The sequence below is a fragment of the Orbicella faveolata genome, unplaced genomic scaffold (assembly GCF_042242905.1).
Source record: "Orbicella faveolata isolate gen_17 unplaced genomic scaffold, um_ofav_v1 contig_24, whole genome shotgun sequence".
NCBI lineage: Eukaryota > Metazoa > Cnidaria > Anthozoa > Scleractinia > Merulinidae > Orbicella > Orbicella faveolata.
Window position 1 is genome coordinate 34352638 of NW_028301552.1, and position 27315 is coordinate 34379952.

Consider the following 27315-nt stretch of genomic DNA (forward strand, 5'->3'; position numbering starts at 1 on the left):
AGTAATATTTTGTTTATAGTTTAATGAATATCTGTTTAAAAGCCTGTAGACAGAACCCTAATATTTTACTATGACCATTCCAAAAACGGCTCTCCAGGTCGGAATATTAATTTAGATAATTTTGGAATTAAGTATATTTAACTGTAATTTAATGTAATGCTGAGGCCAGAATATTACGTAAGTAAATTTGTTATTAGTAACAAATTGTTGTTGTTGTTTTTGCTCTTCTCGAGTTTAGAGAAGAACCTACTTTTACGGCTGAGTCTCCTTCTTGAACGTAACCGATGGCCCCGTTGCAGGAGTAAACAGGGAAGGGGTAGGGGAAACGAAAAGCTCCCCCTCCCACCATCCACACTCTCCCTCCCCGTCTTCCTTCGTTTTACACACCAGGCTAGAAAACGCCCACTCAACCTTCTCTTATTCATTTCTACAATCAGCGATATCTCCAAACGCGATCATTTTTCCCTCCTACGGAAACAAAATAACCTGTTTTCAAGACCGACTCCAAGTTCACAGACAGTGCGTGTACATGTAAGGTGAGAGAGAAAACTAGAGTAGTTGCAGAAGGACAGGAGGACTATTTTTCCAGATAAAGGAACGAGTATTTCTGAGATTGCTTGGGTAGGAATCCAAGCCGAATACCATTGAGAGTTATCGACGGTGATGCTTGTGTCGAGCATCACAAACACTCGCATGCAGGAAGGAAACGACAGCAAAAAAACTTAGATGATATTGTGGCTTGTAAAGGACGGACCATTATTTTCTTTTTTGAGAGACGGGGGGGGGGGGGATGGTTTGGCAATTTCCAACGCAGTGTACATGTAAAAACTGCTAGGAAAAAATCCTGCTTACTACTATCAGGTCCTGTTTTTGATGTTAAAAATATCCTTGCACTAGCTATTGCCCACGAAAAATATCACCCACAACCTAAAGGTGCATGAGAAAAAATTTCACGCCCCAGAAAATTGCCCAACCCCCTGCCCCCGCTCTCCTCCTCAAAAATAATGTTCCGTCCCTAAGAGAATTAATCCTAAATGCTGATTAATTGACATACTTTTGTTTTTAGCACCTGTGATGAAAATAGAACGACGAATTGAGAAAATTTCAGTTTTGTTATTATTAGATGCCATAAATATGGAGTTCTTACGTACATCGATCCAATATTTTTTCGCGTGCATCGAAAAAACCGTCAAATTGACCGACGTGTTCCGAGCTACGACTTCGTCGGAAGTCACGAGATACGAGTCGACTTTGCCACGTCGTCCTACTGCTACATGACGTCATGGTGAAGAGCAATTTGTTTATCCCCCTCCAAGGATTATTGTTAGCACCACGCCAAGCTGAGCTTAGTAGCTCGCTTCCTCTTTCACCGAAAAAGCAAGATATTTGCCGGTATTTGTACATCATTTCATTTACAATTTAGCTTGGCACAAAGCTAAATCAACGACCAACACAACTGGGAGCGAGACAACCTAACATGTCCACTATGAATCCCGAATAGTAGGTTTAAGATTATGCTATGTACACTGTTTCCCTGTGGCAGGGTTTCGAGTTCAACCAGGGATGATTCGACGTGTCATTTGGAATTTTTCTCTTACAGAACGTATTTCTACTCTGTTTTACTTACAGTGATTATTTGTTCAAGCTTCTACTTATCGGAGACTCTGGTGTTGGAAAATCATGCTTGTTGCTTCGGTTCGCGGTTGGTATTCGCATTTTCCTGTTCTTTTGACGAGTATTGCCTAATATTTCCCAACGACAGTGATGTCTGACCGGTTACCGGTTTTGGCTTTTATTCCAATCGCTGTTAACCCTCGCTGTTGTTTTTCTGCCTTAACAGGATGATACATATACAGAAAGCTACATCAGCACAATTGGTGTCGACTTTGTAAGTTGTATAAACTAATCTTTCCACGTTTAAGGGGCTTATTATGGACTTTCTACTGCGCGATTTAAGGGTAAAACGAGGGATGCGTAATTACTTCTAATTTTGTGTTTATTTTGTTGTTTTCCCTACGTAGAAAATACGAACCATAGAATTGGATGGCAAGACGATAAAGCTGCAAATTGTAAGTACAATGAAAAGGGTGATAAGGTTGCAATCCATTTCAATTTCATATAAAATACAATTTAAATCGATCGGAAAGGAACATAGAAGTAAACCATTACGTCGTTCAAACGCATTGTACTTTGCTCGGCTGTAAATTACGATATTTTAGTGCATCAACATTGATAATGATTCGATTTGCTTTTTCTCAGTGGGACACTGCAGGTCAGGAACGATTCCGTACCATAACCTCTAGCTACTACAGAGGAGCTCACGGAATTATAGTCGTTTATGATGTTACAGACCAGGTAAAACACATAACCATTGCTTACTCACAGTGACTTTGTTAAGGTGCACAGTGACGAGGTGCTTGACTTATTGTTGTGAGTTTGTAAATTTTAGTGTGTCGCTCTTACAGCCATGCGAAACTGTTTAACTTTTGTCTGTATGGATTTGCATTCATATAATACATGTTGACCTTTTTGCATCCAAATGGTTAACATTTGTTGCTGAGTCATTTCATCAGCATGCAAAGGTGCATGCAACATCCTGTAAACTGAAGTGCAGTGGTGTATTTTAAGTCGTTTGAAAAAGAGAATGGCATTTAAGTGGGTCAAAGTCCCCTATTATGTGCAATAATATTATTTTGGATGTGTTTTTTCATACACACTATTTGTTGGGTAAAGTCAAGTACCTGTCAAGTTTACACCATTTTGTGGTCCATAGTTTGTTGTGGTATCTAATTACTGCACGTCAATTAGCCTTGTCCCAGGCCTACATATCATGTAAGCTTTTTCATTTTCAGCCTACTTTCTTCTAAAGATAAGACAGTGCTTGTTGTGGTTGGTAACTCTTTCAGTGTGAAGTAGGATTGTTTGTTTGTAATGTTCTGATGGAATAGGCTCACAAAAAAGGAAGAGCCATTTTGCATTTGTATCCAAATTTTTTCTTGGTTATGTAACCAGTCTGAGTAACAAATTTAGAATTACTTCCAAGCACCTTTTAGTATTTCTAAATTTTTGTCAGTCCTTGTTGTCACATAGAATTGAATTCTACATGTATGTGTTAAAGAGGGTCTTGTTTGTTCATCTTCAACTTCACTTTATTTTGCTCTTACATTCTGAAATATTTACAATATTACAATATTGAAAATACAATATTTCAATTCTTGTTGTAAAGTGATTTCACCTAAACTTCAATTTGTGTTGTTAAATTTCAGGAGTCGTTTAACAACGTCAAGCAGTGGTTACAAGAAATTGACCGGTATGCATGTGAAAATGTTAATAAACTACTTGTTGGGAACAAGTCTGATCTTACAACAAAGAAAGTAGTGGACTTCACAACAGCAAAGGTACTGTAAATAACTAGAGTCGAACCTCCCATAAGCGGACATGCTCTGGACCAGAAAACGTGTTCCCTTTAAGAGATTTGTCTGGTTATGGATGGTTAAAAATGCAGTGTTTGTATGTGGTTGGAACCATTACTGTGTCCGCTTACAGGAGGTGTTTGCCTACAGAAGGTGTTCATTAGCAGAGGTTCAACTGTATATAAATTCAAGAGATGTGCATCAAATTTGAGTGCACAGAAATTCTCTGTCATTCCCTCTTTGGTGTGTATTTTGTTTCTTTTTAATACAGTTCTTTATTCAAGCAAATTTCCAGAGAAATGTCAATATTAATATTTTTGTATTCAAGTTAAAGAAAGTCCTAATGGTGGTTTGTTTTGTAAGGTTTTTGGGAAGTGACAAGAATATTAAAGAAAAAGCCCTTTTGTTTGTGGCTCTTTTTTCCCAACTTGTCTCACCTGGCAACAACACTAGGCACAGTTGTGGCTTTTCAGTTGTGAATTATTAGTGAATTCCTGCCTAGCCCTTCCTTGTAACTGTTTTGGTACATGCAGGGTAAGGCATTATTCACTTGCTCAGTGAGAACATTTTTTCCTCTCTTTTTGCCAAGTTTGTGCAAAATCAATTCTCAAAGCAATACTGTACATTTCTCTCTGTAGGAATATGCAGACTCCCTGGGAATACCATTCTTGGAAACAAGTGCCAAGAATGCCACAAATGTGGAGCAAGCTTTTATGACAATGGCAGCAGAAATAAAGAATCGTATGGGACCAGCGCCGGCTCAACCTGGAACTAGTAACGTCAAAATCAATTCTAGTACGCCAGTTAAGCCAAGCGGCGGTGGATGTTGTTAGTAACTAATCAAAGACACTGGACTACAAACCATTTGGTTTTAGTTACTTAATACTCCAACCAGCAAAAAATGATATTAAGGACTCCCATTTTATACATCTTTCCAAGTTTCAAAATAACACAGACTTTCTTCTGGGAAGGGATATAACTGGGAGTTTCCAATGATTGAAATGTTGACGGTCACTTCTATCCTACATCTTGACAAAATGGTGCAACATATATTAGACAGCGAATTGTAGACTTAATATCTTTCCCTTTACTAATCACTCCTCTGATATCTACTTTCTTTTTTTTTTTTTAAATTTAAATGTAGCAGTTAGATTTTCGAAAGAGTAAACTGGTACCAAAGCATTGTATGTTAAATTGATGACACTGTTTTAGTGTGTTCAATAGAATTTGCTGTATTGCAAATTAAAAATAAACTATTGTTGAATTGAGAGATTGTTGATTAAAACCACACTTCGCAAAAAATAACAAATTTAATTTCAACTTTATTCATAGTAATACTTTAATCTAAGAGCATGGCAGTCAGTGATCTTTGGTGACAATTTACACTTAAGAGTAACCGTAAGGGTAAGGGCATAGTTTTATATGGAGTTCACTTGTTAAACAAAAAGAAAAATCATTCAGAACATTTTGTAATTCTTAGGAACATGCTGTCTTATGCAGAGTTTCTATTCTTAAAACCTTTTCGGAAATTGTTGAAAACCTTATAGCCAAACAACATCTGGCCATGAGGCTGAATTCACACATGTTTTGTTCAATAACCATTTTCACATTTAGATTTGATGGTTGGGTTTGCACCAGTGATGAGAAATTATTATAATTATTGTTTTGAAATCAAGGTTTGTTAAACAACATAGACTTACTTTGAAAGTAGCCAGTAAGATGTCAAGAAGCAAGTACTATTTTTGGTGAAAATGCTCATGGAAACTGCCCAAAGATTTTAAACTTCACTTATAATCTCCAATCGAAGACAATAGATCCAGCTTTAGTTTTTAGAATGTTTATGTTGATTGAGCCACTTGGCTGTCTTCGTTGAAGCCGCTGTTTTGGCTTGTCATATGATCCTTGGAAACTAATCCATAGCAACTACAAAGGAGATTGATGGAAGGAATGCTGATTTAACAAAATGTGTTGCTAGGGATTGATGAACATGTGTTGTTGCCAGGCAACTTCAACAAATGATAGCTATGGGCTCACTCAATTTGCAGAGACAGTACCTGTTCTCTTGACTGAATAGCCATTTTAGGAAAGGCAGAACAAGCCAAGAAAACATCAGTTGGGAACATCCTTCTGTGCAGAGGAATATCCTGGCAAGTGGTGACATTGTGATCAATTTTCCGTTTTACCCTCTCCATTTTTCCAGAAATAAACAATAACAATAATGCCAGTGAATGCTATGTTTTGCATCTCCTAAAATGGGTCTTTCTGGCATTGTATTTGCATTCAAGGTGTGCTGAACAGTAGTTTCAGTGCAGACATGTAATTAATTATATGCAAGCAAAAGAATATTCTCCTTTTTGTTGTAATTATAGAGCTATGTTCAATAAAAATGTGTGAGTATGTCATGTCTACAAGTGCTAGTACTGTCTTGTGATGCTGCTTGCATGTATCACTAAACCTCTTATGTAAGTCCTCTCAACGATGTGTTGAGAATAAAGATCGTTAGGCAGGTTGAAGCTATTGTGTACAAGCCTGTCCCTGGCAGTCTGCAGTTTACGGAAATTGGTTAGAGTTGTCAGAATGACTCTGAAACCCAAGAAAGGGGACTTGAGAAGTTCAAATCCAGAGCATTTTCTGGAGGAGAATGGGTCTCAGAGCCCTTTAGAAGCTTGCACCTTTAACACTTTTATTGGAAATCAGCAGAACAAGCCTCTAAGCACTTGTGAAACAAGTTCTGTAGGATAGGACTCTTAATCAAAAGAATTTGCTCCGGGTAAACTCTCACATGATAAGGATGAGGATGCTCATCAAAAATCTTGAAAAGAACCCCTATGAGGTTCCAATATCCTTTTTTGTAGGTGTGACTTAAATATTTTTCACCCGCAGAGATGCCAATTCATTTCTAAAACAAAACATCTCGTCATATTTTCTTTTGGCTCAATACCCTAGAAGGTCCTGCAAAAGGTCCTGTTGTGGACCTTTTCAGGCTGAGCTCTCTAGGAAATACCAAAACCATCTTACTTTAGGATCGTTAATCTAAGTAAGCCCATGTCGGGAGGGGGGTATTACATGTCATGCCATACACAACATTTCATTTTTATCAGTTTTCATATGCCAATTCAAAGGGTGGAAGTCGGCTCCTGCAATGTTGTAACCACTACACCAAAAGAATGTTAAGTTTGGAATTCTCTACCAGTATCCACTAGTTCAACAAGCTTTTCCAGCTTTAAGAAAAAAGGGACTATATTTTTAATAAAATAATGCTGGATTGGTCATGCTGCACACAAAAGTTAACATTTACACCATACACTGGTATTGACAACTGAGGTGGCTACGTGCGCACCCTTATAAGCCTAGTGGTATTTTGTAGCTCAACCTTTTTTTATCTTGTATATGTTTTATCGGTGGTGTGACAAATAAAACACGATGACGATGAAGTTTCCCAGAAAGTTTTAAGTCCGTTAAAATAACAAAAGAAAACAAAAGATGGCTAGATAGCACTTTATTTTCATGTGCATAAAATTCAAGACATCCTTTTTCAGCAAAATAGCAGATGGAAATGTGCACAACTGCCTGTACAAGGCCAACAGTATTTTCAGTTGCAAATATTCCAATAACAAAAATACCATGCTACTTGAACAAACCACCAAAATTTCTTCAATATAAGTTAACATAATTTCAAGAAAATATTTCTTTTTGTTTCCCATAATTGCATTTCTTAACAACCTATGCTCTTATAGTAACCATCACCAAATGGCAAGAAAATGGGAGATCTTGAAAGACAATTCAAAGAACAAGAACTTTAGTGCACAGGAAACACTAACCACAAACTCAATGATATTATTGTATTTAAATATATTATAATGCATTTAAAGCTGGCAGATTCTTTCTTTTAGGTTAAGTCTCCTGTGCCGAACAAAATAAACATGTGAAGCGAGAGTATTACAGAGTTACTACTTGAGCTGGGCCACTTGGAAAAGAGTCAACCAATCAGAATGTTACTTGAGAAAAAAGGATTACAATCTTCTTCTCAAATAAACCAAACAATAGATCTTAACAAAATTGAAAACCCAACAAAGTGGGAGGTGGTGCAAACCTCTCGGGAAACTTTGCCATTTGTTTATTTGTTACTTTTGATCCTAAATTTTGTACACTGTTTAACGGGAAATCAGTTCAATTGTTGCAAAATGAGTTTTCAAGCTAAATTTTTGGAGCAAGATTTATAATTATGATAATTTGCCATCAAGGAGTGAATCTTTAAGAAAGCATATAACGCAGAGGAGTTGATAGTGTTTATGTTTTCACGTCAAACAGACCATTACTTGCCATTGTGAAAAGGTACCAGTCCATTGTTCTCAGTTTATGTTTTGATTGGTTTGTTTTCTTCTAGGTGGCCAGGTGGCCCAGTTCAAGTAGTCTTACAGTAATAGAGATCATTTTCATTTTACAACTGCTGGTAAGTTTCATTTTGTGAATGAAAAATTTATTTAAATATTTATCAAGCTGTTACCTCCAAGGAGTGCCACAAACACTGGATTCTGCAGACAGCACAAATCAGCACTTTTGTATTAACATTTAGAGAGTGAGGTGTATAATTACGTTAATTACTCTCCACACAGGTTCAATTCTTACTCAACAACTGAGAATCCGCCCAGAAAAATATACTCTGGTTTCACCGCTGACTGCAAAGATGACTCCTGCCCACAAGTTGCAGATGGATTGTGGAAACAACAGTCATCATTGAGCACCAATTCATGTGGTGTTCCTGGAAGGCTTTGAACCTTGTACCCTTATACATTTAATTAACATACTTTTGACCCATCATGCAATAATTATTAAGACTTCTATCTTCTGCCTGGGTGCTTAATGAGTTAAATCAGGTTATCAGGAGTGCTAATTAAAATAATCAGACAACCTGCTGTTGAGCCTAAAACCTTGACATTTTAACTCAGACCCTCTGCTTCTATTACTCAAAGTTGTTGTTCTAATTCTAACAATGTTCTAACACTAGTTAACCAGCATTTTAACTCAAGCTTAATATTTAAATAAAAATCCGAGACTCAAAACTTCACTGGGAAGTTACGAAAACCAAACAAGCATGGAAATTGAAGTAAGAAGTTTCCCAGCACTGAGAAAAAACATGAAAAAGCAGTTATATATACAAAGAAAGCAGAGGTTGAACATCACTGTGCTTTTTGATGCAGCACACCAGCAGCATAGCTGACAGAGCTGTCACCAGCGTGACGACATTCATTGGACTGAGAGTAGTGAATAAATTCTAATGTCCATGGATGGGTTACGCCATTCATCTGTCGCATGACCTCAACTGCCTGTAATAAAAAGAAAAAAGAGACAATTTTTTAATGTGGCTGGCAAGTCAGTACTATTGGCAAACAGTAGTGTTTTTTTTTATAATATTTGCTCAAACTCATTACTAATTACTCATTACTACTTTGATTTACATGAAAATGAACCAGTAGGCAGAACTCATTTTCATATGAATGGTTTCACATGAAGACTCCTTTTGACACAGAGACCATGAAAGGCAACTCGGAAATGGCCTATTGAAAGGAAATCATGACTGTGATAGTGTTTGGATATCTGATCTTACTTAGCATAGATTTTTACAATTTTATTTCTCCCTTTTCTCCTTAATTTTAGTTCTCCTTCACAGAAGATAGATCACTTAAGACAGTGTTTGACTACATTTCCAAACACCTCAAAGTTCGTCAAAAAACTCTCGTCTCAGTGTTTGGAAATGTGGTAAAACATGGTCTTTTGTGTTTGATATATTACTTAAAACACAATGGAAAAGCACACTTCACATTTAAAGAAATTAAATACAGTTGACTTCTGGTAACTTGAACTGTCAAGGAAAATCATAAAAGGTTCAAGTTATTAGGAGTTCACATTAGAGGGGATGGGAAAAAATGACCAAAAATAAGGAAGAAAAAACAGGGTTACATTTTCCTTTATCAATTTCTGTTCAAACAATGTGTTTATAAGTTTCATAATTTACAAAGAGAGAGCAAAAAATTAACAACATTTTGCTAACAAAACAAAACAATGGACCTCCAATAACGAGGAAATAAAACAAAAAAAATGCAAAGCAGGAAAGAATCACTCAGTGCTCAATTTGTTTCAAATTAAATTTTCTGACCTTTACTGGTCTGATCTATGTATTGACTAGTTGCACTTTGACAAAGGGGTTTGAGTAACTAAGCCAGTCTAAAATTCTAGAGAAAGTGACCTGAAGTGAGTAGCAGGATTTTCAAGTAATTGAGGGGTTCATTTTACTGAGGGTAAAATTGCAGTAAATGTATGGATCCAGGGCTACACTCTAGAGGCACCCAGGTGCCACGGGCAACTAACTTTTACGTTTGGGTGACTGGAAAAACTTACTTAAATTTAGATTAAGTGAGCACTGCATGAACAGGAACCTTTAGGCTGCTCAAAATTTCTTTTAAACCACAGCCTTGGAACTAAATCCAGGAGAAATCAGCTTTGGTTCCAGTCAGGATAAGATTTGAGTTGCCGAGAGTTCAAGTTACTGGGAGTCAACTCTGTGTAGTTACTTACGTGGAGTAAAACACCAATAGGATGTCTACCACATATTGTGTTGTGGTATTTATCTATATACTCTTTAAAATATTTGGGGTCTAGTTTTTCTATAGCTTCCATTCCCTATGAATTGACAGCAAGAAAACAGTTACAAACTGATGGCATCCATAACTAATGAGTACCTTGTTACCGTGGTAACATACATGTGTAGTCACAATGTTGAAAAGTTTATATCAAATGAGTGAACTTAGAAATAACCGAACTTGAGATCCAAGGGGGGACTCTCATATACAATGTAAAAAGGTATGGGGGGGTGGGGGGGGGCTCATCGTACCTTTTAGGGGTTAAAAAAAAGCAGTTTTGGTACCTCTCACAGTGTGCAGCATCAAAAGGTTCACAGTGGGAGCTTTTGCAGTACCTATTAGGGTGTTGAGCCAAAAAAAAAACTATGGCAGGAGATAATTTGTTGTTTTAGAATTGGTACCTCTTAGTGGTGAAAAAAAGTTCAAGCCACACCCACAAAACAGGATCTTAGTACCTCTTAGGGGTTCTTTTCAAAATTTCTGACGAGCCCCCCCTGTTCTTTTTATATGGGAGTGCCCCCTCCTCCCATGCTCAAGATAGGAGAAAATGAAATGAAACGCATCAAGAAATCAAGAAAAAAATCAATCAAGAAAAAAAGAAACCCACTAAATTCAAGACATACATAACCTATGGAACATTGGAAGTTGGGGCTCAATTTAAATTTTGAACATGTGGTAAAAGACTAGAAATCTTTTAAACAAGGGGTGTAAGTACAACAAATTATAAACTACTAACTAAAGTTATTTTCTTCATTCTTCATTCTCCATTGCATGGTTCAAAGCTCTGTTACAGGCTTCATGCATGTGCCCAATTTTGTTCGATTTTAAGCTGACTTAGTATCCACTTGAACCTTGATCTAAAGGTTCATATTATAAATACCACATTTATTACTTACTTTCCTATCTAGAGCTTCAATGTATTGAAAAATAGGGCCACAACTTCTGTCATAAAATGAGTAGTTAAATCGTTTTCCTGAAAAAGAACATCTTAGTTGATTGATATTTTGTTTATCTTAGTTGATTTTACCATCTCAGTTCAATAGCCTTTATATATATATATGCATGTTGACATCAGACCAGAGATAATTTCACCCCATCCCAATGAGCGAATGGCATTTAAAACATTGACAAAGAATAGACTACATGTAGTTAGGGGAAATGAATAATTAATTCTGCTTTCCCATCAGAATGTTATGACTATCAGTCAGAGAGCTCCTCTTGGTATAGTTCTTTCAAGTGTTAATTAAGTATCAGTATTGTTGTTTTTCATTAATAAGTATTGTATATGTTCAAAAAGAAAAAAGCACACCCCCTTCCCTCCAATAGGTGAGCCCTACCTTGAGCTACCAAAGGTAAATCAGTACCCCTGGTACTAAATTGAATCATTATGGTAGCTCTCATTAAACAATTGGGGTAGGGTATGGGAGAATCCTGACTGAGGTCTCGTGCACAGACCAAGTACAATAATATAAAATTGTTTTAATTTTTACCATATTTTCTGACTTAATCAGTTTCTTTCTCAGTCATTTGTTTGTTCGTTCATTCAACATTTCCTCAAGGCACTATTTTCTTTTATCATTTCCAACTCTTAATCCAACTTTCAGAAATTTATAGATCACGTGCTTGACTTCATACTTACCCCAGTGACAAAAATCTGAAGAGATAACAAAAAAATTCTCGGGTTTGATCAGATATTTGCTTAGAATCCTGCCAAACTTTGCTTCACCCTCAGACTTTAATCCACCTACCAGGATTGGAACAATCTTAAACTGATCCTTTTTACTGTAGTAAGACAAGAAAGTAGCATACATTAATGCAGAAAACAAGTGATTATTATAATTTATTATTCTGATTCTGAGATAGAGAGATGTGTTGTCTTAACAGTACACAGAAAATTAAGGTTTAGTACACGGAAGTAATCACTAAACCCTTGGGAAAGGACTCCCACAAGAAAAGATTGGGGATGCCTACCGGGAAATTTAAATTAAACCCCTAAAGGAGACCAATCTGGGCGTGGCTCAGGCTTTATCTGACCTGTGAAAGATAACACTTAAAACGCAATAGGCTTGATTACCAGCCGTTGTTCAGGACAGAGGCCTGGGCCAGTAGACTGGACTCGAGAGATTGGCAGAAATCAAGTCTAAATACAGAAATAAGCGTGTTTCTTTCATTATTATTTCTTTGTGTGCACCCTAAAAGATATGTTTATTTGACAGCTAAAAATACTGGCATTTCTTTATGAACACCCTAAGTGAAATCTGAATCGTTAATTGATATCCCCAAGCAAGAAGACGAGCATTCCGACACCTGACCTTTTCATATGGGAGTCTTGGCCATCCCACTGGGAACTACACATTGGCAAAAATATAATGTAACAACATTGCTACTCCACTGAATGAGGCTTTATTTTTCATCTGTAAAAAAGGATCAGTCTTACCTCTCCATTACTTTTGCAATGTATGGCAAATGAAGTTCTATACTGTGTTCCTTCTCGTCATCAGCCTCATCAAGCTTCTCAAATTCTCCAGTAGCATACAATTCATTATTGACTGAAAAAAGAAATTTGCATCTTGTCAGTGGCTACATTCATGATCACAAACACCCCAGGCACCAGCAGGCTTTAAAGGATTTGTGCTCACCTTCAGTGTCTACGGAAAGATTGTACAACGGAGTTTGATACTGTGTTAAACTGGTTATTGCACAGCCAGGCAGGTACATGTGATGAGACGGTCCAAGGATAAATATCCGCTTTCTGTAAAAACACAAATTGAACCCTCGTTACTACATTCGAGAAAAGAGTTTGTTAATGGTAATTAACAAATAGTTGTCTGTTTCTACACATTCCAAAGAGACAACTGAGATTCAACCCAGAAAATTTCACACTGTTATATGAGCTTATGAACTCAAAATTTGTATCACACAGTGGTTGACAAGGGCAAAGTCTGAGTCAACAAAAGAAATCGAGAGCAAAATAATCCAATTGATTTATTTAGTATAAATTATCTACTAGTGGTTCAAAACTTTATCAGAATCTTCTTCACAGACACTTTAAAAATGCATTGAAGCGGCTGCCATTTTGTTAACAACTGCACACTGCTAGGCTACTCAGAATAGATAGTGAGTAGCATAGCCAATCAAAGAACGGTATTATGATAGAGCGCAAGTAAATTTATCCTAAAACTCCATTGAAATCAACTGTGGGTACTTTCTTGGATTGACTATTGAATGGCAAAATTCAAGACTGACCAATAACCAACCAGGAACACTCAAGTTGGATCTCTGTAGAACTAGGTAATCAGACGAGTAGGTGAATGGAGTGCATTTACTAAACCTAGTAGTGGTGTGGTTCTGAAGGTAGCCTGTAGTACAGGCGTTGTCTCTGTGTTCACGAGTTATCAGTGTACAGTTACTTCCCTGGATGCCTTTCTGTCTCTCCCCAAGCCTCTTCTAAGTTTGAATCTCACTTAATCAAAATGTGCTCACTCGCCAAAATACGCCTGCACTGCAGGCTATTCTGAATGTAATGGTTAGGGGGAGAATGGGTGAGCTGAGATAAGCACTTGCTGAAAGTCATCTACAGCTTTGGGTATCAAATGTAGAGCTCCCTAAATATCTGTTAAGGTGAGAGGCACATTACAGGAAAACAATTTATCAAGAAAAACTGAGCCACTGATGTTGTTAATAAAATAAATGTTGATTAGAATGTTTATAGTGGTTAATGCACTTAGCTACAATTAAGTGCATCGACCATTTAGATAAAATGCGAGAGACTGACTACATGTAAGTGTCAAAAAACTAGTAACATAATTTTAAGAAGTTCATGCTATAATAGTATCTTGTACTGCTTTGCAAGATAAAAAGGAGCCCTCCCAATAAAAACATCAACAGCTTGTGATCACTAAAACATCAACTCTGCTTCAGTATCTTGCTTCTTATTATGTCTACCACAGAGTTGGGAAACAATATCTTTACTCAGTAATTATTAGCTGTACACACATCTACACAAGTTAACTCGGTAAAAATCTTAAGACATCACACTGACTGTAGAAAACAAAAAAATATTAATGATAGGTAAAAATAACTATTTAAAAAAGTAAAAATAACAGCATCAACAGAAAAAGAGTGGTTATAGTAAATTGATTCATGAATGAAGATTGAAGCTGTTGCAACCCACCTTAAGCGCTACAAACTAATCTAAGTCTTACCAGATGACTGAATTAGGCTAACAAAGGAAAGACTCAGGGTATTGATTAAATAAATAACAGTACATTATACATACATGTGTTTAAATAAAAGATGATGTACCTCATAAATTTGAAGGACAGTGGTAGTTAAGAATGTTTTACCTACATGTAGTTTTGATGATTCATGTACATAATAAGATCTTTAATATGAACAAGAAATGCTATCAAACAATTTTGCTTGGGGTGACATAAAATTGTACCTGCTACTTGGAATTGAATACAATGAAAATAGCCATGTCATAACAGGTGGAAATGTAGGCATCAATAATTATGAATACAAAATAATAAAAGTAATTCAAACTCAGTTTGTCCTATTCTGTTATAAACACTCTTTGCTTTAATAACAATTCCCTGTAACATATGTTATCACAGGTCTACATCAGAACTATTATTAAGAATGTGTGGGGAATTTACTTTCTAGCAAACAACATTTATTACAATCAATTTATTACCATGGCAGTTGGGTCAAGGAGAAAGAAATGGCGAGGTTCTATTTTTTTTGTAAATTTTTGTGGAGTTGTAATGGGGTTTCTTAACCACGTCAGCTCTTTTTTTAATTTTCAGTTCAAGTTTCCATGAGTTTTGTACTCTGTCTGTTCTGACAAAAGACAGCACAGCACCTTTAAATTTCAAAGCTCTGACAAAAACAAGCAATGACTACTTTTCAAATGTGATCAACATTTGTGTGTAATCTGTGTGAAACTTGACCTCAAGACATAAGACCAATATTTACCTCTCTGCATGGTTAACAAGCATATTGTAAATCCTCGAATTATTGCCCAGAGCTCTTATTTCAAATTTTCGACATTTTCTGCTCCGAGAAGCATACCATTTCTGAGAGCATAGCTCAAAGAAAATTGCAAGCTTTGAGGAACAGATATTATGTCCAAGGACAGATATCCAAGCATATTCTTGTACCAAATTCAGGCTATTGTGTTTATTATCCTTCAAATTTTTAGCAAGACATGCTGTTTTGAAAGTTGGGAAATATCAGTCGGATATTCCCTTGTTTTAGCTGGGGTAATTTATTCAGTGCCATGATACGTTTCGACCAATCGTGTGTAAGCAAAAGATTTTATGGACTTTAAACAGTGGTATTACACTCTAAAATTTATTATATTGTTAAAAAGATATATGTACATGTAGTCATCTATCACCAAATAGTCTGAACTAGTAAACATTATGCAGGTGTAAGGAAAAAAGCAAATCAAATCTCAAGAATAAAACTGAAAAGCTTTGAAATTAACTTCCTCCTCAAAACAGTTTAGGAACTAAAAGTCCTACTGACAATACAACATGGTTTCCAGTGGAACAGCTATTTATAATTTGACTATGATTCAGGCTTTCTTCTAAAACTTCCATAAAACGATTCTCTGAAACCAAGTCCATCTCCTGTTATTAGGTTGTAACAAAAATAGAGCACCTACTCACATTTTACTTGGATCGATCTGTTTGTAAGCATGGGCTCCGCACGAACCACAGTAAGTGTAACCGGCATGCCTTCATAAAGAAAGAAAACATTGCTGTTTATACATAAAAGCTTCTGTATTCCCTCGATAAAAAGGGATCGGGATTTTTTTTCAAACAAACTTACTTACGGTGCTATGATAGCTTTCGCTGGTCGACATGTTGGTTCAACTTTAGATAACCACTCTTCTAGCTTCGCGTTTAGTTTTCGTGCTACATTTTGATGATGGGAAAGAAACACAACAAAAGAGTTTAAAAACACCGGCACTACTGCTTATACCAAAAAGTTCATCTTCAAAAAAAGAAGTATTTGGTTAAGAGTCCTCCCACCATCAGAAGTATACCAGCTTCCTGCGTGACTTGCTCTACGTATAGACATAATACTTGGCTTATAATTTCAAAGAGGAACTAAATAACGTTTCAAACTGGAAAAAATTCTCAACAATATCTTCCCCGGGAAAGTTCGAGATGAAAACACTGCCACGAAGGTGACGTTTGTCGTGAGGGACTGGGCAGTACATGTGCAGATGACAGAAAACTGCTGCCTGGATATTGTCTGATTGCATATTCATCTAAGCTCGTAAAATCTGGAAGAACTTCTCCTTGCCAAGGAATGAAGCTTGGCTGGCAAAGCTATGGAAATCAAGTTTTTTATTATTTGAGGGGCAATGGAAATTTTTATCCAGAAAATCTACCAGCTAGCAGATGCAGGTGCCGAATAATCATCCAAAGGCCAACTGAAGAGGTGTGCATTTATAGACAATAAGCAACCAATTTTACTGTACGTAATATGCGATAAAAGCATACCACATTAACGTGGTATCAATTCATTCAAATTTATCTTTATTTCAACCCCTGGGGGCGGTGAAGAGAGGGGTATGCAGGATTGTGGGACCATAATATTTAGTGCGTAGGGTGGGGTAGGGTGGGTCCATGGGGTGGGGTGGGGTGGGGTAGGGAAGTTTGGTGATTAAATTATGTTAGGCTATGGTTAGCACTCATGTTTGCTTGTTGTTAACATTTTATTTCTTAGAATAGAAGGGACAGCATTGTCTTGTATAGTATTTGCCTTTTCCAACAAATAAAAGCTAACTGCTAGTAAGTTAGTTAGTAAGCGCTTTATTTGCAGAGGGTAGCACCTAAAAGTGTGTTCATTTTTACCGATTCTTTGTATTTTGTCTTGCCCTGCATGCACATCAAAATATACTTGGTCATATGTACCAAATGTGACTAATACTAACCACAAACCCGGGCCACCAACATAAAGTGCATTTGGCAATCGTCATTTAACGAATTGTCCCTGCCAATAAATACCGTAAAAACTCGTGTATAAGCCGCACCTTTTTGCTGAAATTTTGGGCTCAAAATGGCGGGTGCGGCTTATATACGAGACCATTGCTTCCAGAGGGGGCTAATTGCCTAGTTAGTGGTCAGATATAGTACTTAAAAACGTAAGTAAATAAACATTCAACATTTTGAAACCTGTTGCTGTTGTTGATCATTGCTTTTGATAGAAGTGGTGGCTCCTAAAGGAGCCTTTGTCTCTTCAGGTTTTAAACCTGAATCTTCTTCGCGAGTAGTTCTTTCAAGCGATTCATTTGTACTTCCTTTGTGCAGCTAAACTCTAACTGGCATGGAATCTCCATTCCTCCACAAAGCTGCTTACAATGCCTTCTGCGACCGATCACTTCAATACTGATCTCTCCGCCATGTGCAAGAAAATACCACGCTATTCGTGAGAACTCACGGGGCAAATGACCGACTGTTTCGGTGTTCTTCACAACTTGCACCGCGTGTTTATCCATAGGATTGTTAAACTCGCGTCGAGCAACAAGTTTTTCACCAATTGAAGGCTTCCATACATGTTTATAAACATGGTATCCACGCACAGCTGATGTGAAATGGAACTTTTCCATGTTGTTTATCGTTCGTTCGATCGTTCAATTCGATCGATCTACGTGACTCGGCCCAGACTTCTTATCGGTTTTTAGCTAGCCAATCAAAGTAGAGTGCATCTGTGAGGCGTTGCTAAGTGACCTAACCAAGCCGCATGCTTGTGGCTGTAAATAAACCTGTTTTTTGGCATGAAAATTGATTCTCAAGGAACTTTATATTCAAATTTTCGATAATATGCTCATATATTGCGTGTGTATTTCTCTTGTGTCCAGACTCTCTCTTTAAATGACTGCGTGGTTACTAAGCAACATTTTGCATCGATCGGTCAGAGATTGTTTTGCTCGGATTTCCGTTTGAATTTCATCGTTTTCCACTATCGCCTTTAGCAATGAAGGCAACATCTTGTCAAAAGAGCCTCTCTTTAGGAGGATATCAGAAATTCCGTTGAAGAATAGCTTGTAAAAGGTATTTCAAGAGTTATTTAGCTCGCAGCAAATACACAGCATCAGATTTGACCAAGCTTACAATGTACAAGTAATCACTTTCTTTTGCTCAGCGCTTTTTAAAGAGTTTTCTTTTTTTCAAAATCAAGCTCGAAAGTTGGGGGTGCGGCTTATATACGAGTGCGGCTTATACACGAGTTTTTACGGTAATTAATGGTAAAAAAATCCACTGAATTTATAAACTGATAAGTTATTTTCCTATCCAGGGAGTATAAGAAAACAGATCCCAATGTGTGTGAATCCTTGTGTTACTGCAAATTTCAAGTCAGAATAAGATCTGATTAATTAGACCTTATTATATTATAAAGTTACAAGTGAGGTCAAAGCACTGAGAAGACCACAATGAGTACAAGTTTGGTTGATGGGATTTCATCATCTCCTTTGCATGGTGCGTTAAATCTGTTTTCTGTTCTCTTGTACAGGTTTATTTAATTAGATTTGTATTTTGTCAGAGTGACTCAATACTAGTGACCCAGGGCATTGCCAATTACTCTTGACCGTGAGTAATAAGTAAACCTAGGGTCGATATATCTGGCTGTTCCAACGACCTACATGTAAAGGATTGGAGAGGCCATGAGCCCATTATTGTAAATGCATTTAACTCTGCCAGTTTCTGCATAGCATGACATGACTAGGATTACTGCTAGTCCCATTCAATTTTTGTAGGTTGAATTTCTCATGTCATGCTAAACGCCACATGTACAAGTCATGCCACTTTCTTCACTAAAATAATATTGTTCCATGAAGATTTCAAAAAAAAAATTGTCTCAAATTCCTGCCTTACATTTATCATTTCAATTTTGTATTAATAGTAAGTAGGATGTAGGTTATAAATGTAAAACACAGAAAATGTTCTAGAATTTGTTACAACTGATTCAAATACATTTTTTCTTATTCAAAAGGATTTAAACTGGTTCAAATACATGCTAGCTGCAACAAATTTAAGTTGCACTATCTAAAATGGCCATAAAAGTAAACCACAACCCAATTATACTCTTGTTTGATGAGATGCCAACTGTGAGAATGAACTGACTAAATTGCTGAAAAACTCAACATGAGGACCCTAGACTCAAATAATCTGATCTGCACCTCTTGTACAGATTCCAACAGGTTGAACCACTATAAATAATACTTCACACAGTTGCCAGACCTAGTCAGAGTTACTTTCATGGGATAAAATTCAATCTGTAAGGTTGAAGCTTAAGCATTGCTTAAAGCTCTTACCTTTGCAATAATGTTGATCTTTTCATGGAAAGCAGGGCATTCCCATGATACCCAAGTTGCCGTTGTTGGTGGAGGAATGGCTGGCTTGGCAGCAGCATCTTCACTGTCAGAGGCTGGGTTTGATGTCATGTTGTTTGAGGCTGCTGATTACCTAGGTAAAGAGAGATTTCTCATTCTTTTATCTTTGAAATGCTCAGGCCAACATAACTACACATCATTATCAGGGTCATCACTGTCTCCGACACCGTCACCATTACCATCATCATCATCATCATCATCATCATGAACATTGCCGTCATCATTATTAAGTTTGTAAAGGTAATAAGGCATCACCTTTGTTAAACCATCCCCCCCGGGGAAAGAAGTTGTAAATGATGCAGTAAAAAGATTTATGTCATTTTTTGTTGTGTTGTCACTCTGTAGGAGGCAGAGTGAAGCAGGTTCAGCCATTCAAAGGATTTGCTCCTATTGATCTTGGTGGCGAGTTTATTCATGGTTCAGACAGCATCATAAACAGGACTGCAAAGGAAAATGGTTGGGTTGTTCAACCAGTAAGTCTCAGATTTAATTAACCCTGATTGTTTATTTAGTTTAGCATTCTCTGTATTCAATTCGTCCACTACCCAAGAAACATGAGATATTTGCCAATGCCAAAATGCCAAATTCCAAAGCTTGAATTTTCCACATTTAGGTACTGTCTTAGCCCGTGAACAGGCTCCTGATCGGGGTGTACAGTGTAAAACAACTGTAAAAACCGTGTATGATCAGCACTTGCACTATGTTGGATCAAGGTAGATCTTGACCATAGTTACCAAAACATAAGGAACTATAACAAATACTGCAAAGGTCAGCCAAACAGTGTTTCGGCTGGCCAACACAAGTCTTCTTCAGGTCTATTTAAAAGAATGCGAGTTTACATGGTTTATATGTACATAAAGAGCCGACCGCTCACCCCAGACCATGCTCGGTTCACTGCACTCATCTATTTCTTTTCCCCCTATGCTCCTATCAGGAGCCTGTTCACAGGCTAGTTGTCCCAGCAGTAATCTTATATGAAAAGGACGGGCTGCTCATTGGAAATTTTGAAAAAAACCCTTAAGAGGTACCAAGATCCTGTTTTGTGGGCGTGGCTTGAAATTTTTTACCCCTAAGAGGAACCAATTCTAAAACAACACTTTTCCTGTCACATTTTTTTCCAGCTCAGTACCCTAAAAGGTGCTGCACAACCTCCCACTGTGAACCTTTTGAGGATGAACACCCTAAAGGTACAATGAGCACCCCTATCCTTTTTATATGGGAGTACCCCCCCCCCCCCTCTTTGGGCTAGTGGTGTCTTTGATTAGCTGTATCCTGCGTGGAGACACCAAAGGAAAAATCAGCAGACAAACACAGTCTGAATACTGTTCATCGGATTCGTTCTGATGAAGGGCTAAGCTCAAAATGTCAGCTTTCGAATCTCTTTATGGTGGCCAGTTCACATTATCAACCCAGTTGATAAAACCAAATTATGGTGTTAAATTCCCCACCGACGCAGCACCACAGTTTCTTTAGAAACTTACCCTCTCCACAGTCTGAATACTTCGAGGCTAATTAGATTTTGTACAGTTTTAAATAACAAACAATCCAGCTCTCAGATCTCTCTCTCGGACATTGTCCAAACACTGACAGACTCTTCAACATACAAAAACGTTCTTATTTTCCTCAATTTACAGTGCTATAAGTGTGAAGGACTTGAGAATGAATACATGTTCTACTACAAAGGCAAATTACATCCATTGTTAAGTAGTCATCCGGATATTCAGAAAGCTTGGAAGGCTTGGGATGATATCATATTCTTTTGGCAGAAGAGATCTAGAAATGACCATCTTCAAAGTGCGGAAAATTCTCACGAGACAGACCAAGAGGCAAACTTTTACGACAGTGGTTTAAAAAGTGCTGAGGATCACAAAACTCAACCAGATTCAGTATCTATAAAGAATTCTGGAGTCACAAAATTAGAAGAAACTCAAGAAATGCATTGCAGACAGAGCACTGTGAATAGTTATTTAAAGTGAGTTGGGAAGTAATGAATTTATTAATTAAATAATTAAGGACGTTTGCATCCAATATGTTCTCACAGATAGATTTTTTTTAAACTTATCATGAAGTATGGGGGCTTGACATTGCAACATGAATTTCATGCACAGAAAGGATGCATAGTAACAACTAGTGTGAATGTCCTAAGTTCAAGACAATGAAGTACTCTATGAAAATCGCTAGTTGGTTTAAATCTGCCTTTTTGTAGTAGAAAAGTTAGATAAGTATAAATCAAGTCAATCAATTTAATGTTGTTTTTAAATTTTGCAGAAGTCATTAATTTGTTTCATTTTTTTTTTTTTTTCATTTTAATCTGCTGACACCTTGCCAGCCAAAACTAAATATTGAATCTCTGTCAGTTAGTTCAAATTGTTGTCTGGTTATCAGGCAATAATAATCAGATTTGGTTTCCATCAATTCATTTTAATTCACTGGTGGAAATCTAGTGGATAAATTCATATTGTTTTAACATGATTATGCGTGTGTTATCTCCAGGCTCCGAAAACCATTTGACAACAACAATGTATATGCTATATAAACAGCAATTTTTTGTATAATGTTTTTCCGATATTTTTCTTTTTGAATTGAAGTTCAGTTCCTAATGTAATGAAAGAGATTGAAATATTGTGAATGTGGGAAAATAGGTGTGGCTGGAGGTGTTCGGGCCACTACCCAAAACCCTTGCCCTATTGAAGACCATAATCTGAGATTTTCCCTACCCTATATATGACCTGACCGACCAAAAATTTGATACCCTATTTAAGACTGGCCCTTAAATCAATACCCTGTTTTAAGCCTGCCTTATAATTAGTTCCTTAGTTCAGACCGATGTTAAAGGTATTGGGAAGGGCTGTTGATGGTCTTGTCGGTGGTGAAAAAGTAGCTTCTTCTAAAAAACTGCACCCAATTCAAGATTAGAGTGCAAAAACAATACTTTGTTTGAGACCAAATGGCCAAAATTGATACCCTATTTCTGGCCAAAACATCTAAAAAACATATACTTTGGGGCTGCGCATACCTCTATAGTCCATATAAGAGAGTATCCCCCCCCCCCCCACCCACCCCCACACACACACCGGGCCACATTTCACAGTTCTATGTTTAGTGGTCAGGCCTTAAATGAACAGAAATGAGGCAAGAGTTGGCTTTGTTGTGATGCAAACCGTGTTACTTTTCAAATGTAAATTAACCTGTTATTATGCTAACTAATTACTAATCTCTATCATCTCAAGGCCAACCCAAACCTCGCTTCCATGCAGAGGCTAGGATACATGTCACAGAAGTTACTGTAGAATGGTCTATTCAATTGTTGAACCATATTTTTATTATAGGGCTCCACTTGGAGACATGAGTATTCAGGAGTGGTTGGAAAGAAAGGAGTGTGACGAGGATGTAATTGCAGTGTTTGAAGCCATGTATTGTCAAACCATAGCTGCCACGCCCAAGCAGATGGGGCTGTTTGAGTCTGCACGTGAAGAAAATGCTTGGCAGTATGGAAGTGGCAACTATAGGTGAGTCAGTTTAAATGATTCTTTTGTTGATCAGCATGTCATGTCTCCTTTCAATTTCAAAAATAGTGCCAAGTGGACAGGTGATGAGAATAACAAAAATCATCAACAAGAAGACATTGTCTTGATAAACCCCAAAATATCATTTTGTACTTGGTTACTCCGTCTCCATCCATGAACTGTACCATGTAACCATATAGGTGTGTTTCCACTAGCTTTGATAGGCGTGACTTAATAGTCCGTGATAACTGAGTAACTGTAGTTTACTTTTACCAATGGTGGAGGCGTGCTGTCCTCATGGTTAGTGCGCTTATCTCTGGATCAAGCGGTCTGGGTTTGAGCCCTGGCCAGGGTCATTGTGTTGTGTTCTTGGGCAAGACACTTTACTCTCACAGTGCCTCTCTTCACCCAGGTGTATAAATGGGTACTGGCGAATTTAATGCTGAGGGTAACCCTGCAATGGACAAGCATCACATCCAGGGAGGGGGGGGGGGGGGGGGGAGGGGAGTAGAAATACTCCTAGTTGCTTCATGCTACTGAAACCTTGATAAGTTCCGTCCTGGTGGGCCACTTGGCTCGTATGCAGACTTTATCTTTTACCTTACTTACTTTTACCAATGGTCCCCAATGCTGGCTTTTTTTTGTGAATCTTTAGGTGAGCAGAAATTAACCATCATAAACTAACGACCACTTGTTCAGTCATTGACATACCATGCCCAGCGTTTTTTTCTCACTCTCTCTTCAATCTCACTTTCCTTTCTCGCTTCATATCTTTGTTGAATTTCCTCACAAGAAGGAAAGAAATCCAAGTGACATGGTTTCAGTTCAAATCTTAAGATAAAAAAATGCGAATATGTCCTTCCAAATTGAGAACATTGGTTGCTACGAAAATTTCTAGTACTAAGGAAACTCAAGAAGCGTAGAAAAAAAGCACTTTGCTTGTTTTTGCTCGCTCTCTCAATTTGAGGGCACGGCGGTTTCCGCTTCTATGATTTCATTCTTTGAACTTGCCGTAATTTGTCTTTTATCTTGTTTTTTTTTTTCTTTAGGTTGGCCGAATCATACTCGCTGCTCGTAGAACATCTCTTAAACAAATGCGCTAAAGTTGATAAACGACTCTGCTGGCAAGTGAAGGAAATCGACTGGACAGGTTATAATAATTGAATCATCCCATCATTTATACTAGAAGTTCTGCACTCGAATAAAGTTCAGCCGCATTTTACTAGCACACGCTTCGTACGGGCACTCCTCTGACTTGGCCGCCCCATTCGGGCACCTCATTGATGCGGGCACCCTGTAAATAAAATATACAACACCGGTTAATAAGGACATTTTCTGTTACTCCCTGTGCCCTTGTTATGTTGTCGGACTGTATTGGGAGCTTAAGCAACGACGACGGCGACGCCGAGGACGATACCTAGTCAGAAATGAGTTTATATGTTGCCCGCGAAATTCGCAATTGTCCAGATCTGTTCAGTACGCCAATGGCTGGTGCAATGACAGCGTTCAGTTCCAAATGGAAGTACGAAAAATTAGCCGTCGTCGTTCGCGTTCCTCAGGCAACGCAGAACTTAGTCATTTCACGTTGTTGTTTTTCAGAGGACGGCAAAGAAATGTACAAAGATTTATAACGCACGTGCACAGCTATTGTTCTACTCATTAAACCTTTGTTTGGTGGCGTTCCCGTTGCCGTCGTCTTCGTGGTTTGCTTATAAGCTGTCTAATCAAGGGGCTATGTCGCGTACCTTTCAGTATTGTTTCAATGTATGCAAGCTTGGTTGGGATGTCAACCGCTCATAAAATTGAATAAACAACTGACTAATGATTTCCCTTCCTCCTTCTCTCTAAAATTTCAATTTTGTATTAAGCCCTATTACCGTTAATATTCAATACAGGTGCCACTGGTCAGAATAGAGAACGGAAACAGGATAAATCAAACCCAGCTGGAAAGGTTTGCCTGAAAAATCAACGCGGAGAAATGTTCACCGCCAAATACGTCATCATCACTGTTCCGCTAACAATCCTTAAAGATGGAGATATCTTCTTCACTCCAGCCTTGCCGTCGAGCAAGAAAAAAGCCATTGATTCCATTGAGATGCGAGGAGCACTGAAAATCGTATGTCGGTTTAAGTCACAATTCTGGCCGGACAATCTGAAACTTATTTATAGTGTACGGGGGTTTGTTAGCCAAATTTGGATGTACTCACGTGATTCCACGCACAGTCATGAAAAATGTGACCTGGTTGCTGGCTTCGAGACTGCTGAGCCCGCTGAAGAGAAAATTCGTCTCAGTGGACAGGAAGTTTTGGATGGATTTCTCAAACATTTGGACGAAATATTTAGGTTAGTCTATCATTACACAGCATAAAAACCTAACTTTACTGCCAAGTAATGTCGTAAACTTCTCATTTTATCAGTTGTGAAGGCTGCCTTTGCACTAGCTATACGCTAATTAAAGCCTTCCTGATATGCCAACTTTACGTTGCGTAACTGTCGGCGTTAAAAACCTTAAAGGACATTTAAGTTATACAACAACTTTAATAAGGAGATTGAAGCCAACTTTAATTTTTCGCAAATTTCTATTTTCATGCTGTGTTGCCTACGAAAATGTCTGCACTTTAAAATTAAATGGACTTTGCTTTGGGGAAAACTTGAAAACGGCGTTTTCACTCTGAAAACCCATGAAATGTTTTCCGTCCGGACTATGCGGAGAAATTTGAAAACGCAACAATCACCGGTCATTTTGGATTTGTGTTTGGAGAAAACTCGGTCAGGGAAATCACGTGATTGTCGTGACGTCATCGTTTTCGAAAAGCTCCGTTTTCAAAATGTTTTCCGTCCACACTAAAACGTAAACGCGGCGTTTTCAAATTCCTACGGTTTGAAGAGCTCTGTGTTTTCCGTCTTCTCCGGCGTAGTATGGACGCATTTTTCCACTCGATACCTGTAGACCAAATCATGGTGGAAGCAAAAAAAACAACCGGAAGCACGATTTTTTTTCCCTTGATTCTAAGAACTTGTCCTTACAAGAATTCAGCACAGATAGAGAGACAAGCCGCTTATCTTTTTCTTCGGCAATTTGAAACTGAGCAAAGTTCGCGGAATATTTTGTCATTTTGGCAAATGTTTGAGTGCTAGTTTCTGTTCCAGGGCCTGTGTAGAATTCTTTCAAAGACGAACTCTTGGATTCGAAGAAAAAAATCCCGTATTTTTCGGCCGTGAACTCAGTTTTAACCGAGACTAAAACTTTCTCCTTTCACAGAACCGATTCAAACCCGCATCCTGCCTCAGACTCATACATGGACTACGTCTACTACCATTGGTCAAAACATCCCTTTATTCGGGGAGGCTACAGTTCCCCTACTGCTCATGCGCACGGGCTGCGTGACGAGCTTGCCAGGCCTGTGGAGGATCGCTTGTTCTTTGCGGGTGAAGCTACGAGTGTCACGGCCTGTGCAACCGTTCACACTGCTATGGAAACCGGGTTTCGGGCCGCCCGCGAAGTTTGCAGTCTTGCCAAACGCGTTCACATGAAGTGATTAAAATAGGAGAACTTAAGCAAACAACGACAGCAACGGTAACGAGAACGCCACCAAACAAAAGGTTTCATGAACAGAACAATAGCTGTGCACGTGCGTTATAAATCTTTGTACATTTCTTTGCCGTCTTCTGTACAGCAATAACGTGAAATGACTAAATTCTGCGTTTTTTGGAGAACGCGAACGACGATAGCTAGTTTTTTTCCTATATATATTTGGAATTGAACGCTGGCGTTACATATTAAGCTTGAACAAGTTCTGAGACCAATAGGCGCACTGAACAGATCTAGACAATTGCGAAATTCGAAGGTAAAAGACAAATTCATATTTTACTAGGCGTTGTCCCCGGGCTCGCCGCCGTCATTCCTTAAACTCTCTATTATTATCCACGGAACAACTGGGTACCGTGTTTAAAAATAACTTGAGAGAGTAAGGCCTATATGGTGGGTGAACTGTTCTAATCCTTCAAGGACATTTTTCCTCTCTACTGACTTTCTACTCAATGCGTGAGCTTGACCGCACGCTGATGACAGTAACATATAATTAAATCAACTTTTTTCTGATCTTCATTCCTGACCCTTGTCTTTTTTCGTTGTCCTCTCCTGATCTGAAAAAAATACCGAATGAGTTTTGTCAAAGTTTAAAGTTTCCATGGCTTTATGTAAATGTTTCCATTTTCTCTAGATATCTTCAGACAGACAGACAGACAGACAGACAGACAACCTTTATAAAGCTCAGTAGCTTATGGGTTTGCGCAAACATAACAAAATAAACGTTAAATTAAACCAGGGGGCTCCTGATTAA

The 27315-nt window shown here is 37.9% G+C and overlaps 3 protein-coding genes across 4 annotated transcripts; 2 read left to right on the top strand and 1 right to left on the bottom strand.

Annotated features, from left to right (window-relative positions):
- The first annotated feature begins 1310 nt into the window (after positions 1-1310).
- Positions 1311-5824, top strand: LOC110056757 (ras-related protein Rab-1A). The gene is made up of 7 exons (XM_020763283.2): positions 1311-1500; positions 1630-1702; positions 1841-1888; positions 2022-2069; positions 2260-2355; positions 3267-3398; positions 4052-5824. The coding sequence occupies exons 1-7, from the start codon at positions 1478-1480 to the stop codon at positions 4244-4246; spliced, it is 615 nt and encodes a 204-aa protein (XP_020618942.1). The 5' UTR covers positions 1311-1477; the 3' UTR covers positions 4247-5824.
- A 1071-nt stretch (positions 5825-6895) lies between these two features.
- Positions 6896-16276, bottom strand: LOC110056760 (protein MEMO1-like). The gene is made up of 9 exons (XM_089291341.1): positions 16096-16276; positions 15897-15978; positions 15730-15798; positions 12694-12806; positions 12492-12603; positions 11694-11836; positions 10951-11027; positions 9990-10094; positions 6896-8740 (listed from the first exon to the last, which is right to left on the bottom strand). Exons 1-9 carry the CDS (start codon positions 16142-16144, stop codon positions 8594-8596), a joined length of 897 nt encoding a protein of 298 aa, XP_089147467.1. The 5' UTR covers positions 16145-16276; the 3' UTR covers positions 6896-8593.
- A 33-nt stretch (positions 16277-16309) lies between these two features.
- LOC110056683 (uncharacterized) lies at positions 16310-27296 on the top strand. Of its 2 annotated transcripts, none has more exons than XM_089291338.1 (9): positions 16310-16510; positions 18473-18552; positions 19424-19543; positions 19812-19939; positions 21101-21438; positions 22796-22975; positions 24022-24122; positions 24868-25315; positions 26235-27296. In XM_089291338.1, the coding sequence occupies exons 2-9, from the start codon at positions 18507-18509 to the stop codon at positions 26509-26511; spliced, it is 1638 nt and encodes a 545-aa protein (XP_089147464.1). In that variant the 5' UTR covers positions 16310-16510; positions 18473-18506; the 3' UTR covers positions 26512-27296. The 2 variants fall into 2 exon arrangements, with proteins under 2 accessions (XP_089147464.1, XP_089147465.1); XM_089291339.1 differs by lacking the exon at positions 16310-16510 and adding an exon at positions 17866-18126.
- Positions 27297-27315: the final 19 nt, after the last annotated feature.

Excerpts from the sequence above, each read along its gene's own strand:
- LOC110056760 (XM_089291341.1), bottom strand. The coding sequence starts at position 16,144 with ATGTCTATACGTAGAGCAAGTCACGCAGGAAGCTGGTATACTTCTGAT. Across the intron at positions 12,807-15,729 it reads CAGATCGATCCAAGTAAAAT|AAAGCGGATATTTATCCTTG; the intron begins GTGAGTAGGTGC and ends GTGTTTTTACAG. Across the intron at positions 11,028-11,693 it reads TTCAGATTTTTGTCACTGGG|GAAAACGATTTAACTACTCA; the intron begins GTAAGTATGAAG and ends GTTCTTTTTCAG.
- LOC110056683 (XM_089291338.1), top strand. The coding sequence starts at position 18,507 with ATGAGTACAAGTTTGGTTGATGGGATTTCATCATCTCCTTTGCATG. Across the intron at positions 18,553-19,423 it reads TTCATCATCTCCTTTGCATG|GGCATTCCCATGATACCCAA; the intron begins GTGCGTTAAATC and ends CATGGAAAGCAG. Across the intron at positions 19,544-19,811 it reads TGAGGCTGCTGATTACCTAG|GAGGCAGAGTGAAGCAGGTT; the intron begins GTAAAGAGAGAT and ends GTCACTCTGTAG.
- LOC110056757 (XM_020763283.2), top strand. The coding sequence starts at position 1,478 with ATGTCCACTATGAATCCCGAATA. Across the intron at positions 1,889-2,021 it reads GCACAATTGGTGTCGACTTT|AAAATACGAACCATAGAATT; the intron begins GTAAGTTGTATA and ends TTCCCTACGTAG. Across the intron at positions 3,399-4,051 it reads TGGACTTCACAACAGCAAAG|GAATATGCAGACTCCCTGGG; the intron begins GTACTGTAAATA and ends TTCTCTCTGTAG.